Below are 13,582 nucleotides of genomic sequence, written 5' to 3'. Positions count from 1 at the left end.
TTCTTTTTTTTTTTTTAAGATTTTATATATTTGACAGAGAGAGATCACAAGTAGGCAGAGAGGCAGGCAGAGAGAGGAGGAAGCAGGCTCCCCGCTGAGCAGAGAGCCCGATGCGGGGCTCCATCCCAGGACCCTGGGACCATGACCCAAGCCGAAGGCAGAGGCTTTAACCCACTGAGCCACCAGGCGCACCCCCACCCCGCACGGAGATTTTAATCGACATTCCCCAAGGACAGAAACAGAAGCAGACTACAACAGAATTCATTCATTCATTCCGCAAACATTTATTAAGCACCAAAGCAGACCTTCACCAGTTTTGGACGACTCTGTCATGGACTAGCTGGCCATGAGGCTCAGTCGCATCTGGGGGCAACAGGGCCAAGTAGACAGGGGTGTCGGCTCCCTCCTCCACCGTCCTGGGGCCATGAGCCCCTCCCATGTCCGTCTTCACCCACCCCGGGCAGCATGCATTCAGCAGAATCCTGTCACCTCTTCTCTCCTCATCCAGACGCCGGGCCAAGATTCTCGATAGGACCGTGACCCCCAGCTTGGACACCCCATAAGCCGAGTTGGGCCAGCCTTCCCTGTCATGCACTTCATTGTTTGCGTCCTCCACAAACTTCTTCATGAGGTCCACCAGGTCCTCCTCCGTGAGCGTCTCACACTGGAACTTCTTCTGTAGATCTGTGCTGCAATTCTCAAGCGCTTCTGAGCCCTCTAAACTACTAACATTCACCACCCTGCCTGAAACAGAACAGTAGAAACACGGAAGCATGTCACACATAAACAATACCCTACATGTAACTGATTCATACGGCAGATTTAACTGCCGATTAAAAAAAAAAAAGAAGAAAGAAAGAAAGACTCTAGAAGGCACCAGTGGGTTTTGACCTTATTTCGTGCTTTCTTCCCCTAAAGGGAAGGATGCATTCCCATCAGCAACAGGGGCTAGAGAGCAGTATTATTCATCAGGTGAGGAGGAGGTAAGTCTTTAGTGAAATCACCAGGTGCTTTTATAAAGACATCCTTCGGCACCCACAAACACTCCAGGTGCCTGTGAGCTTGCTTTCCTAGAGACGGCACCCTCACCCTGAGGATTAAAGCTATTTCTTGGTTTGCACAGTTTCCTAGGGCCAAGGGCAGCCACCTCTTTATTTCCAAGTACCAGAAATCAGGGTGAGGTAATGCCTTGTCTATCCTTAACGATGGCTACTTTCACATGTGGAGTGGGTTGATTCTCCAACCCAGTTTTGATTTTCATCACTTTTTTTAGCCCATAGCCAAAAAGTAAATATAATGTAATTAATGAGTTAATATTCATAGTAACAACAACTCACAGCTACTAAAGACACTGTTAGGTCTATTAAAAAAATATGCAGGCCTCAAACTATAAGATAATTTGAAGTATTGGTGGAAATTCCCCAAACCAGTAAATGTGTTAATTTATACAGTTCATCCAACATCAACCACCACCACATTTAGGGAGTTCTTTTCTTACATATTATCTTGAATCCACTTACTGTGCATCCAACAGGATAATCAGATATATATTTTTTTAATTTATTTGACTGAGAGAGAGAGAGAGATCACAAGTACACAGAGAGGCAGGCAGAGAGGGGGGGGAAGCAGGCTCCCTGCTGAGCAGAGAACCCAACGTGGGGCTTGATCCCAGGATCCTGAGATCATGACCTGAGCCGAAGGCAGAGGCTTAACCCACTGAGCCACCCAGGTGCCCCCAGATTTTTTTTTTAAAGTAGGCTCCAGGCCTACTTATGGAGCATGGAGCCCAACATGGGTCTTGACGGAACTTACAACTCTGAGATCAAGACCTGAGCTGAGATCAAGAGTTGGACACTTAACCGACTGAGCTACCCAGGTGTACCAGGTTTATTGGATTTTACTGCATTTTCTGAGTGGCATGCATTCACCATGGAGATGAGGCAGGAGTGGGGCTTTGTGGGGGGGGGGGGTGTAGTACATTCTACTGGATACCTTGTGGACCAACCCCACAGAGATGACCTCACTCTATCTTGGACAGGAGCACCTCACTTATCTCCAGGTACCTAACACTGTTCAGTAATTTTCTCCTTCTCTTGTAATACGTATTTCTTTACCAACTTAAAAAAAAAAAGATTTTATTCATTTATTTGAGAGAGAGAAAGTGAGCGGGGGTGGGGAGGAGAGAGAGAGAGAGGAGAAGAGGGGGAAAGGGCAGAGGGAGAAGGAGAAGCAGCCACTGCAGAGCAGGGAGCCAGACGTGGGGTTCAATGCCAGGACCCCGGGGTCATGACCTGAGCCCAAGGCAGATACCTAACTGAGTGAGCCACCCTGGCACTCTTTCCAACTTTTAACTGAGAAATTTGAAACCTATAGAGAAATTGCAAGAATAGTTCAATCAACACCCAAATAACCTTCACCTAAGTTCCTCAATTATTAACATTTTGCCACATTTGCTTTCTCTTAACTGCAGACAAATATAAAACTTTGCCCTAAACATGTTAGCACAGATATGGTAACAAGAGTATTACTTATATAACCACAAGAGTAATCGTACTCAAGCCCTTTATCATGGTACAAAACTATTATCTAAAGCACAGTTCATATTCAAAGGACTCCAGTTACCTCCATAATCTTCCTTTTACAGGTTTCTTTGCATCCAGACTCCCATGTGGGATCATGGATTATTCAGTAGTCTATGTCTTTAGTCTACTTTTTAAAAAGATTTATTTATTTTTAAAGAAAGTGGGGGTTTGGGGGGCAGGGCAGAGGGAAAGGGAGAGAGAATCCCAAGCAGACTCCACACTGAGCGAGGAGCCCAATGTGCGGCTTGATCCCCGACGCTGAGATCAGGACCTGAGCTGAAATCAAGTGTCGGATGCTTAACTGAGCAGCCCAGGCACCCCTCTCTTTAGTCTATTTTAATCTAAGTAGTTAACAATGGTCTTTTTGAAGACTCTACGCCATTATTTGTAAACTTGGGTTAGCATTTTTATTTTTTAAAGATTTTATTTATTTCTCAGGGAGAGACAGCACAAGCAGGAGGAGGAGCGGCCGGCAGAGGGAGCAGCAGACTTCCTGCTGAGCAGAGAGCCCGATATGGGGCTTGATCCCAGGATCCTGGGATCATAAACCTGAGCCGAAGGCAGAGACTTAACAGACCGAGCCACCCGGACATCCCAGGTATGATTGTCTTATAATCAGATTCACTTCAAGAGGTTGGCCGGGAATACTACTACTACTACTACTTTGATGACGTGTTCTTCATTACTTTCTAAACGACTTTGTTCTTAATCACCTGGCTGCCACAAGGAATTGAATTCAAAAGGAAAAGGAGAAAAGCAACACCAATTACAGGAGCCACTCCGTGCCTTTGGTGGAAATGAAAAGCTTGTAAGAGGTGTCCTCTCTGATCTCAGGGGACACCTCTGGGAAAGGCCAAGGGGTGACTGTCTTTACAGCCAGATGGTTCCAATCAGCCCTAAGAAAGGCTGCACCCACACCCCCCTATGCTGAGGGCCGAGGGGGCCCACTGGTACAGAAACCACCCCTACCCTCATTCTTAGAAAGTGTGCAAGTAGCTCCCCCTAGTGGGCAAACACTTGATTAACCTAGTTCCTCAGAATCTTAAATGAGAAAGAGGGATGGCTTTCTTTAAAGATAATGTAACATTAAATAAAATGTGGCTTTTAAGTCAGTTTTGTTTGGGGGAGAAAGTGATTCTCTACCAACCAGGAGGCAATAATCCTCCGCTTTTTGCCCTCCAGGTGAACGCTGAGTTTTACCGAAAAATCACGAATATTCTCAGTGTGTTGTAAACCAGTCCACTTTGGGAATTGCTATTAGAGGGCTGTTTAAAGCCAGTCATCACTTGCTCTGGGTTGTTGCCTGAACCTCACCCTCCCCACAGCCACCTTTTATCTTTCAAAAAGGCTTTGTGTGCAATCATTTGGCGTTATGATCCTTCCCTTCCATGGAACTAATTATCCTGATTTGATTGAGGGGCGAAGTTAGGAAACCTGAATACTGTTTCCAGTTCTGTGACTACCTGTCTGTGTTCACATTTTTTTTTTTTTAAGATTTATTTATTTATTTGACAGAGAGAGAGAGAGAGAGAGACCGACCACAAGCAGGCAGAGAGGCAGGCAGAGAGAGAAGGGAAGCAGGTACCCCACTGTGCAGAGAGCCCAATGCAGGGCTCGATCCCAGGACCCTGAGCTGAAGGCAGAGCCTTAACCCACTGAGCCACCCAGGCACCCCTTGTGTTCACATCTTTGTATCTCAGTTTCCTTCTCTGTAAAATGAAGACCCAGGAATGTAAGGTTTCTTTAATACCGTGCAGCTTTCAAATTCTAGGATTCTAAAGCCCCTTGAGAGAAGACTTCAGACACTTGGTAAAAGGCACACTTACAATGGAATACTATGCAGCTATAAAAAATAAAGCTTTCTGTCCTGATCTAGAAAGAGCCCCAGATATACGAAGAAAGCAAAGCAGCAAACTTTATACTTAATGTTCTCTTTGTGTAAAAAAGAGAGCAAAAAAATATGCATTTAGATTTGCATTAAAAAAATTCCACCGTGTGGGCATGCTTGGGTGGCTCCGTCAGTTAAGTGTCCAAGTCTTAATGTCAGCTCAGGTCTTTATCTCAGGATGATGAGTTCAAGCCCCAAGATGGGCTCCAGAGAGTCTACTTAAAAAAAAAAAATAAAGAAAAAAACAAACCTCCATCCTCTTGGCCCTGGGCACTCACCATCTTCATGCACCCGGACCCAAGGCTTTCTTCAGCCAGTACCTGCCACTCTGCCTGTTGAGTGGGAACTCAACCCACTAAGAAAGGATAAAGGGAATTGCCTGTAGAGGTCGGGAAAGGGAACTGGGCAAGTAGGGCAGGAGTTCCGATGCAACTCTCACCATGCATCTTGTTAGATTTTTTTTTTAAGATTTTATTTATTTATTGACCAGAGAGAGAGAGAGAGAGATCACAAGTAGGCAGAGAGGCAGGCAGAGAGAGAGGGGGAAGCAGGCTCCTTGCTGAGCAGAGAGCCTGATGTGGAGCTCGATCCCAGGACCCTGGGATCATGACCTGAGCCGAAGGCAGAGGCTTAACCCACTGCGCCACCCAGGCACCCCTCTTTTTAGATTTTTTAAGATATTTGCATGAGAGATCATCTTTCTTCAAAATGTTAAAACTGAGAAAAGCACATTTTTATTATGCAGTTATTTTAATTAAAAATGCATGCATAACAGGAGAAGCAAAGCAATTCTAGACACTGCTCTTTCTAGTCTGACTGGTTGTCTGAGATTTGGAAGCTTTTTAATGTATTATTTGTTTCAGGCATACAGATCTGTGATTCATCAGTCTTATATAATACCCAGCGCTCATTAGAACACATACCCTCCCCAATGTCCATCACCCAGTTACCTCACTCCTCTACCCCCGCTCCCCTCCAGCAACCCTCAGTTCGTTTCCTATGATTAAGAGTCGCTTCTGGCTTGTCTCCCTCTCTGGTTTCATCCTGTTTCGTTTTTTCCTCTCTTCCCCTAGGATCCTCTGCCTTGATTCTTAAATTCCACCTGTTAGTGAGATATATGATAATTGTCCAACAAAAGGACATTTCTTTTTTTTTTAATTTTTTAAAAAATATTTTTATTTATTTATTTGACAGAGAGAGAAATCACAAGTAGGCAGAGAGGCAGGGAGAGAGAGGGGGAAGCAGGCTCCCCACTGAGCAGAGAGCCGAAAGCAGAGGCAGACCCTGGGATCATGACCTGAGCCAAAGGCAGAGGCTTTAACCCACTGAGCCACCCAGGCGCCCCCAAAAGGACATTTCTAATAAGAACCACAGAGTTCTTCTTCTTAAGAGTCCCAGTTGCCTTTCTGGAGGAAGGGAGTCCTCAGGGAAGCCTTCTCTGCCCCCGTCACCCCTCCTCAACTATAGTCTGCTCTACTGGACTCAGTGCTCTGTGGTCAAGATTCTCCCTGTCCACGGTGCTTCCCACTGTGTCCCCAGCACCCTGGGTTAGGGTAGGCCCTCCAGTATTTGTGGAAAAAGTAATGAAAAAGTCATAAAGGTTATTGATTGAATAATGTGGGTAAGATATTCTGTAATAAACTGCTCTGGGAGGTTCTGCATCAGCTTGAGGAAGTGAAGAAAGGAACATGGGGAAAGTCATAAAAATGCTTAAAAAGAAAAGAAAAGAAAAGAAAGAGCCTTCCCTCAGACCCCCAAAGAAGCTAGGGTGGCCCCACAACCCGCGGGAGCTAAGAAGGACCCTCTGAGGCTGCTCAGAGGCCAAGAGGCCCTTGGGGACTTCCCGATTACTCTAGGGTTGAGTTTGTGACTTGGCCCTGAAAAGCTTTGCCATGTACATATGCCGTTTATTTTTTATTTTTATTTTTTAAAAAAGATTTATTTATTTATTTGACAGATAGAGATCACAAATAGGCAGAGAGGCAGGCAGAGAGAGAGAGGGAAGCTGGCTCCCTAATGAGCAGAGAGCCCTCCCAAGACCCTGGGATCACAACCCCAGTAGATGGCAGAGGCTACACTGAGCCACCCAGGCGCCCTTACCATATGCCTTTTAAAGCTGAAATGTGCAGGTGAACGCTTAGGAGAAAACAGTGCAGTTTTCTGTGTCCCCCACACAGAGAAATGGCATCCCTAGGTCACTCCTGAAGGACAGCCCCACTGCCCACTTCTTGTCAAGGGATACAACTTGACAATCCACGTGGCTGGACTTACCATGAGGTTTTATTATCGGCAGTAATTCGATGCAGACATTTCTTGTGGCAAAAAAGTTTGTCTTCAGCGTTATGTCAGCTTGAATGTAGAAGGGTGTTGGATCGTCGGCTTCCAAAAAGAGAAGGAAACAAAGTCACGGATTACCCCCCTGAAATGTACACGACAAGCGCATCTTATCTCTAACTACAAGAAAAACAAGCTAACTTTAAAAGGATTTTTAAACCCCTAGGTCGGTAGTTCCCAAAACTTCAGGCAGGTCTCTGAAGCACCTGCAGGGCGGGTTAAAACACAGCGCTCTGGGCTCCACCCCCCAGAGTTGGGGACGGAGAAGGTCTGGGGTGGGGCTCCAGAATGTGCATTTCGAACGCGTTCCCAGGTGACGTGGCAGCTACTGGTCTAGCCCCACTTTGGGAATTCCCGGCTTTCCCGGACCGCTGTTCAATCAATCCTGACCGGGTATGGGACGCACCTCGGGATTCTGTTCAAACGCAAATTGTGATTCAGCAGGTGTGGCAGGAGGCCTTAGCGCAGGTGCCGCTCGTGCACGGCCCACCCTGGGGAGGGGGCGGGGGCTTCCAGCCGACGTGCGTTCCAGGAAGCGGAGCACCCAGCTACCAACCCCTCCACCGGCCGCCGGGGTCTGCTGCAGCAGGGGTCTGCCCCTTCCCGCCGGCGCTCGCAGACAGCCCGCAGGCTGAGCTGGAGGTGCGGATGCACAGCCTCGGTGAGGGGTCAAGGCCGGGGCGGGAATCAATCGAGGCCTCGCACTAGTTGTGTTTTGTCTCTTGGGTGTCTCTTCCCCACTAGGTTGGTAAATGAGGTTGGCCTATTTCTACCCCAGCACAAGGCAGCTCAACTAATTTTCTCCTTGGAGCAACAGAGAAAGTAACCTCCTCGACCTCCCCCCCCCGCCAAAGATGCTACTTAAAACCCCACTTAGAATGTATGTTTGATGACAACCCTAAGTGCCCGGGGGAGGGAACAAGGCTCGCTTCCTTTCTGCCTGAGCCTATCAAAGCTCTCCATTAAACAAAATCTCAAGTCCACTAACGTGCACAGTGCGCGCCCATCGTGTCTCCGCGATCATTTCCTGTCCCGAGCAGATGCCTCCGGGCATCTATGAATTCACCCTTTCAAAGAAAGCGAAAGCCTGAAGTGAGCTCGGAGACCCCTCGCAAAGAAATTTTTTCTCTTTTTTTTGCATTAGACAGAAAGCTGATGAGTTTAGCAGGGCGTGGCCCCCTCCCAGGAGGCCGGTTTTCTGGCACACTTCCACAGCAGACCGCTCGGGGAGGGCCCTGGGCTGCGCCCCGCCCGCCCTGCGCGAAAGCGAACGGCTCCGGCGACTCCGTGGAAAGCGAACCAACCGCGCGAGGCCACTGCCGAGAGCGGACCGAGGAGCCGGCGCTGCGCTCCGCGGTCACTCGAGCAGGCGAGTGGGGGTTGCCTGCGGCTCTCTGCCCCGAACCCGTGGCGCGCCCGGGGACCCGCCCCCGACTTACGCTTGAATGCGATGCCCGCGTTGTTGACCAACACGTTGAGGCCCCCGTACTCCTTGCGCAGGAAGTCGCGCAGGGCGCGGATGCTCTGCAGGTCGTCGATGTCCAGCAGGTGGAAGCGGGGACTCAGGCCCTCGGCCTGGAGCTGCTGCACGGCCGCGCGGCCCCGCGCCTCGTCCCGCGCCGTGAGCACCACGTCCCCTGAGAACTGCCGGCACAGGTCACGCGCGATCGCGAAGCCGATGCCCTTGTTGGCCCCGGTCACCAGCGCCACGCGGCTGCAGGACGACATGGCCGGGGGAGGCACTTGGAGAGCGGACCGGGCTGTGGGCCACCGGGGAGCGCGCTGCAGAGACGCGGACACAGAGACGCCACAGAGCCCTGAGTTCTGGGATCCAGTGCTGCGACTTCTAGAGAACGAGGCCCCAGCCCTTGGTCCCTCCCCTGCGAGGAGTGGCGGTCTGTTCCCGAAGGTTTCGTAACGGCCCCCTCCCGGGCCCGCCCCTTCCCTGGAGCTGCGCGCTCTGGATCCCGCCCCTGAGTCGAGCGGTGGTCTGCGGGCGGGAGCGGTGGTAGTTTTTCCCAAAACCAAAGCCGATGGTGATGAGTCGATGGATGCTAGAGATGCATTGCATTTGGATTGAAAAAACTATTTTAGGAAAACCCCTAAAGGAGAAAAACAAGGGCTGAGTAATTTTCTTGGGCGTGCGCCTACCATCCACCGCAAAATGAAAATGTTTGCCGTTTCCTCAAATGCGGTGAAATTATTTAGACACGGCAACTGCTTCTATGGCCATAGTGACCTCTTTTTGCTTAAACTCAAGAAAGAATGAGAGAAAAAAGGTCCAATGAGTGGATTCACGGGTGGGGGTAGGGTTCATCTCTGGGTGTGATTCCCAGCGCGCCCCCAAGTGGGAGGGAGTGTTAATGAAGCTCTTGCTGTGTGCCAAGCCTCTTATTGGAATGTTTTTACTTAAACCTTACATAACTCCTGTGGGTGCCAAGTGTCTGAGTTTTAAGTTGTCCAAGGAGGAGGGATATCGATATATTTTTTCCTCCCAGTGAAACCTGTGCATTCACAAAGATCAAATGAAAATGATTCTCCAGGTGTGTCGAGATCTGCATAGGCAATTAGGACCCCCCCCCCCCCTTCTTTAGCCTAATCTGAAGGTGTTTGATTAGTGACTCTTAAATTTATGGAGAGCTGGGACCTCATTATGACTCAGCTTTTCTCAAGCAGAGCTGGCTAAGCTGCTTGCCTCTGTCACTGTGACTCCAACCTTCCCCAAACCAACAAGGGCGGTCAAGAAGTGGGCTTCTCCTGGGTGGTCCCCTACTGTGACTCAACCTGCTGGGTTTTCCCCCCTCTAAAAATTATGTGGAACTTTATTTTAAGGAGGTAGGGCTATTCTGGGTTTCTACTTCTTTTTGAGTGAGCTTAATTCGTGGTTTTCAAAAAATTTGTTTATTTCATTGAAGTTGATTGTTTTGACATGAAGTTGTTCATGATGTGCTCTGACTAGTCCTTTTAATATTGGTAGTGATGCCATCTCCCTTATTCCTGATATTGGTCATTTGTGTCTTTCATATTTTTTCTCCTGCTCTGCCTGGGGAAAGGTTTATTGATTTTATGGTTTTTTTCCCCTTCTCAGGGAAACATCTTTTAGTTTTACTGATATTTTTTCTCTATTTTTTTTCCAATTATAATTTTATTCTAACCTTTATTTCCTTTCTCTTGCTCACCTTGGGTTTTGTTTACTTTTTTAGTTTTTCACCATGGATTCTAAGGTCATTAATTTGAGATCTTTCTTCTTTTCTGTAGGTGTTAAGGGCTATTAATTTCCCTTTATTTATATTTATCTTTTTTTGAAAGGGTGGGGGAAAGAGAGAATCTCAAGCAAACTCCATGTTGAGGGGGGAGCCCAATGTGGGGCTCGAGCTCATAATCCTGAGATCATGACCTGAGCCAAAATAAAAAAATCAGATGCTTAACCAGCTGAACCACCCAGGGTCCTATTAATTTCCCTTTAAGTACTGCTGTTGGTAGCATCACATAAATATTCATATGTTGACTTTTCAATTTTAATCAGTTTAAAATACTTCCTAATTTGCTTATTGATATCTTGTCTGGCTGTATTTAAAAGTTATTTTTAAAATCATTTAAAAAAATATTTTATTTTTGGGCGCCTGGGTGGCTCAGGGGGTTGAGCCGCTGCCTTCGGCTCGGGTTGTGATCTCGGGGTCCTGGGACCGAGTCCCGCATCGGGCTCTCTGCTCAGCGGGGATCCTGCTTCCTCCTCTCTCTGCCTGCCTCTCTGCCTACTTGTGATCTCTCTCTGTCAAATAGATAAATAAAATCTTTAAAAAAAAATTTATTTTTAAGTAATTTCCACACCCAACATGGGGCTCAAACTCGCAATCCCTGAGATCAAAAGTTGTATGCTTGGGGCACCTGGGTGGCTCAGTGGGTTAAGCATCTGTCTTCAGCTCAGGTCTTGATCTCGGGGTCCTGGGATGGAGAGCCACAGGCCCGGCTCCCTGCTCAGTGGGGAGTCTGCTGCTCCCTCTGCCCCCTGCCCCTTAGCCCTTCTTCTGCTCATGTGCACACACTACCTCTCTCTCCCAAATAAATAAGTCTTAAAAAAAAAAAAAAAAGTAGCACGCTCTACTGGCTGAGCCAGACAGGAGCACAGGAAGTGTATTTTTAAAAGTTTTCAACTATTTGGAGATTTTCCAGATATCTTGCTGTTATTGATTTCTAACTTAATTCCATTGTAATCAGAGAACATACTGTTGTAAGACCTGAATCCTTAAAGAGTTTTAAAAGCTGGGAGAGAGATATTAAAGCATGTTTTTGTGCAAAGGTAATAATCTCAAGGGGAGGTAAAAATTGGTGTTGGAGGGATGACTGGGTAGCTCAGTGGGTTAAAGCCTCTGCCTTCAGCTCAGGTCATGATCCCAGGGTCCTGGGATCAAGCCCTGCATCGGTCTCTCTGCTCAGCAGGGAGCCTGCTTCCCCCACTCTGTCTCTCTCTGCCTGCCTCTCTGCCTTCTTCTGATCTGTCAAATAAATAAATAAATAAAATCTTTAAAAAAAATTGGTGTTGGAGAGAAAGGGAGTAATTCAAGAACAAAATATATGGGAGGCAGGTGCATTTGGGATCTAGGGCTTAGATGGGGGCTTGTCACTGGAAGCAGGCACTTCTTGTAACAGGAGGAAAGCAGTGTGTGGTCATTTTTTTTTTTTTTAGATTTTTATTTATTTATTTGATAGACAGAGATCACAAGTGGGCAGAGAGGCAGGCAGAGAGAGAGAGAAGAGGAAGCAGGCTCCCCACTGAGTGGAGAACCCCATGCGGGGCTCGATCCCAGGACCCTGGGATCATGACCTGAGCGACCCAGGCGCCCCATGTGTGGTCATTCTTGAAGGCATTATTTTTTCTTTGAATCGGCCATTCGAAGTCATCAGCAAGAGGTTTCAGTCTGGGAGATTTGAGAATATAATAGCCATCTTGTGGAGTGTGAAGGTGAATGTGTTAGGGAACTAGGCAGCATTAACTAGTGGTGCTGGGCCCCATTTGTGATCCGTGGTCATTAACACCAAGACAGCATGATCAGCTTCCCGCAATTCTCCCATGTCCCCCCTCCACCCCGCAGCCCCCGCCCCCCCCCCGCCCCAGCGTGTCTAGCTGCTAGTATAGGCTGGGAATGATGGTGAAGTTGAGAGCTGGTGCTTTGGCAGGCACACAGGGTGTTTGCAAGGAAAGGGTGATAGTGTAGGACTATGGTCTCAAAGGATGGAGGAAGGCAATTGACGAAGTTGGAGATTTATAATGAAGGAAAAATATTAGGGTTGATGGAAGGGGAGAACTCTGAAGGCAGGACACCTTTGGAGGAAGCCAGGTCCTGGGGCATCAGTGAGGGGTTCTTGGAGATGGAAGTCGCAGAGGCTATGTGGATGTGAACTTTGTGAAGAGGGAGGGAAATCTTGGTGTGATGGAGGTCAAGGGACTGGGAAGTCAAGATTCTGGATGGTTTCTGACCTCATCAGAGATGAGAACAGGCATAGAGAAGAAGATACCGAGCCATGTGCTGGCCTCAAGGCATGTACCCTTCTGCTGTTGCTGTCCTGAAATTCTTGATTTTTTAAAATAAGAGTCCCTCATCTTCATCTTGTGCTGGGCCCTGCAAATTATGTAGCAGGTCCTTGTCACCCCCATGAATGAAGGGATGTGATGAGATTGGCTTGAAGGAAGTGTGTCCTTCATAGCAACAGAGCCCAAGTTCTCCGTGTTAGAATCTCCTGGGGATCTTAAAATAAAAACCAAAAACCCCAGAAAAACAAATACAGAATCCTAGCTCCATCCCCAGACATTGTGATTTAATAGGTCTGGGGTGTGACCTAAGTCCTGGGACTCTTAAAAGCTCTCCTGGTGAGTCCACTGTGCAACAAAGGTTGGCAGCCATTGGGTTCGAGTAGCAGAGTGGGTTGATTGGTTAAAAGTGACATGATCTTCAAAAAAGTTGGTGTTTTCAAAAGAGAGAAGCTGGGAAAAGCTTTGGCACAGGTTATCATGGTAGATAGACTAAGCAATGCTCTCAGGGGTTCATGTCCTAATCCCTAGAACCTTGAATGTTACTTTACTTCACTGAGACCAATCACATCACATGCAGATGTGATTCAGTCAAGGCCCTTGTGATGGGGTGATTATCTTGGATTATCTTGGTGGGCCCAGTGTAGTCCCAAGGGTCCTTAATTACATTTTATTTTATTCTTATGATTTCGTAACCTCTACATCCAATGTGGGGCTTGAACTCACGACCCTGAGATCAGAGTCACATGCAAACACTAAAAAGAAATAAAATAAAATGAAAAACAAACAAACAAACAACAACAACAACAACCAGTCACATGCAGTACTGACTGAGCTAGCCAGGTGTCCCTGCCAACCGGTCCTGCCAGGGTCCTTATTAAAGGGAAGCAGGGAGCTCAGAGCCAGAAGAGATAAAAGATAAAACAGAGGGCAGAGAGGGAAATTGGGAGATGCTGTACTGCTGAATCTGAAGACCAAGGAAGGGGCCAGAAGCCAGGCAGCCTCCAAAAGCCGGAAAAACCAAGCAAATCTCCACCCGGCCCCCATCCCCAGCCTCCTGAAAAAATGCTGCTCTGTTGACATCTTGACTTTAGGGCATACTGCCTCTATGACTATAAGATGATAAACTTGTGTTGTTGTAAGCCACCGCATTTGTGCTGGTTTGTGCTGGCAGCCATTGGAAACGGATAGAGTTTTCTTGGAGGATTCCTGCCTCACCACCTCCAGAATGTCAGGAAAACACCCTTC

The 13,582-nt window shown here is 47.6% G+C and overlaps 1 protein-coding gene across 1 annotated transcript; it reads right to left on the bottom strand.

The window, feature by feature from the left end:
• Nucleotides 1-260: 260 nt before the first annotated feature.
• On the bottom strand, nt 261-9,057 carry LOC132012381 (carbonyl reductase [NADPH] 3). Its single transcript, XM_059392320.1, has 3 exons — nt 8,244-9,057; nt 6,742-6,849; nt 261-744 (listed from the first exon to the last, which is right to left on the bottom strand). Exons 1-3 carry the CDS (start codon nt 8,530-8,532, stop codon nt 308-310), a joined length of 834 nt encoding a protein of 277 aa, XP_059248303.1. The 5' UTR covers nt 8,533-9,057; the 3' UTR covers nt 261-307.
• Between the last annotated feature and the right edge of the window lie 4,525 nt (nt 9,058-13,582).

The sequence above is a fragment of the Mustela nigripes genome, chromosome 2 (assembly GCF_022355385.1).
Source record: "Mustela nigripes isolate SB6536 chromosome 2, MUSNIG.SB6536, whole genome shotgun sequence".
NCBI lineage: Eukaryota > Metazoa > Chordata > Mammalia > Carnivora > Mustelidae > Mustela > Mustela nigripes.
Note: the sequence above shows the minus strand (reverse complement) of the source record. Positions and strands in the feature narration are given on the sequence as shown.

What these genes read in the sequence shown, in the direction of transcription:
- LOC132012381 (XM_059392320.1), bottom strand. Translation starts at nt 8,532, where the DNA reads ATGTCGTCCTGCAGCCGCGTGGCGCTGGTGACCGGGGCCAACAAGGGC. An exon ending in CGCGGGCATCGCATTCAAGC is followed by an intron (nt 6,850 to 8,243) that starts GTAAGTCGGGGG and finishes TCTTTTTGGAAG; the next exon opens with CCGACGATCCAACACCCTTC. An exon ending in GCCGATAATAAAACCTCATG is followed by an intron (nt 745 to 6,741) that starts GTAAGTCCAGCC and finishes GTTCTGTTTCAG; the next exon opens with GCAGGGTGGTGAATGTTAGT.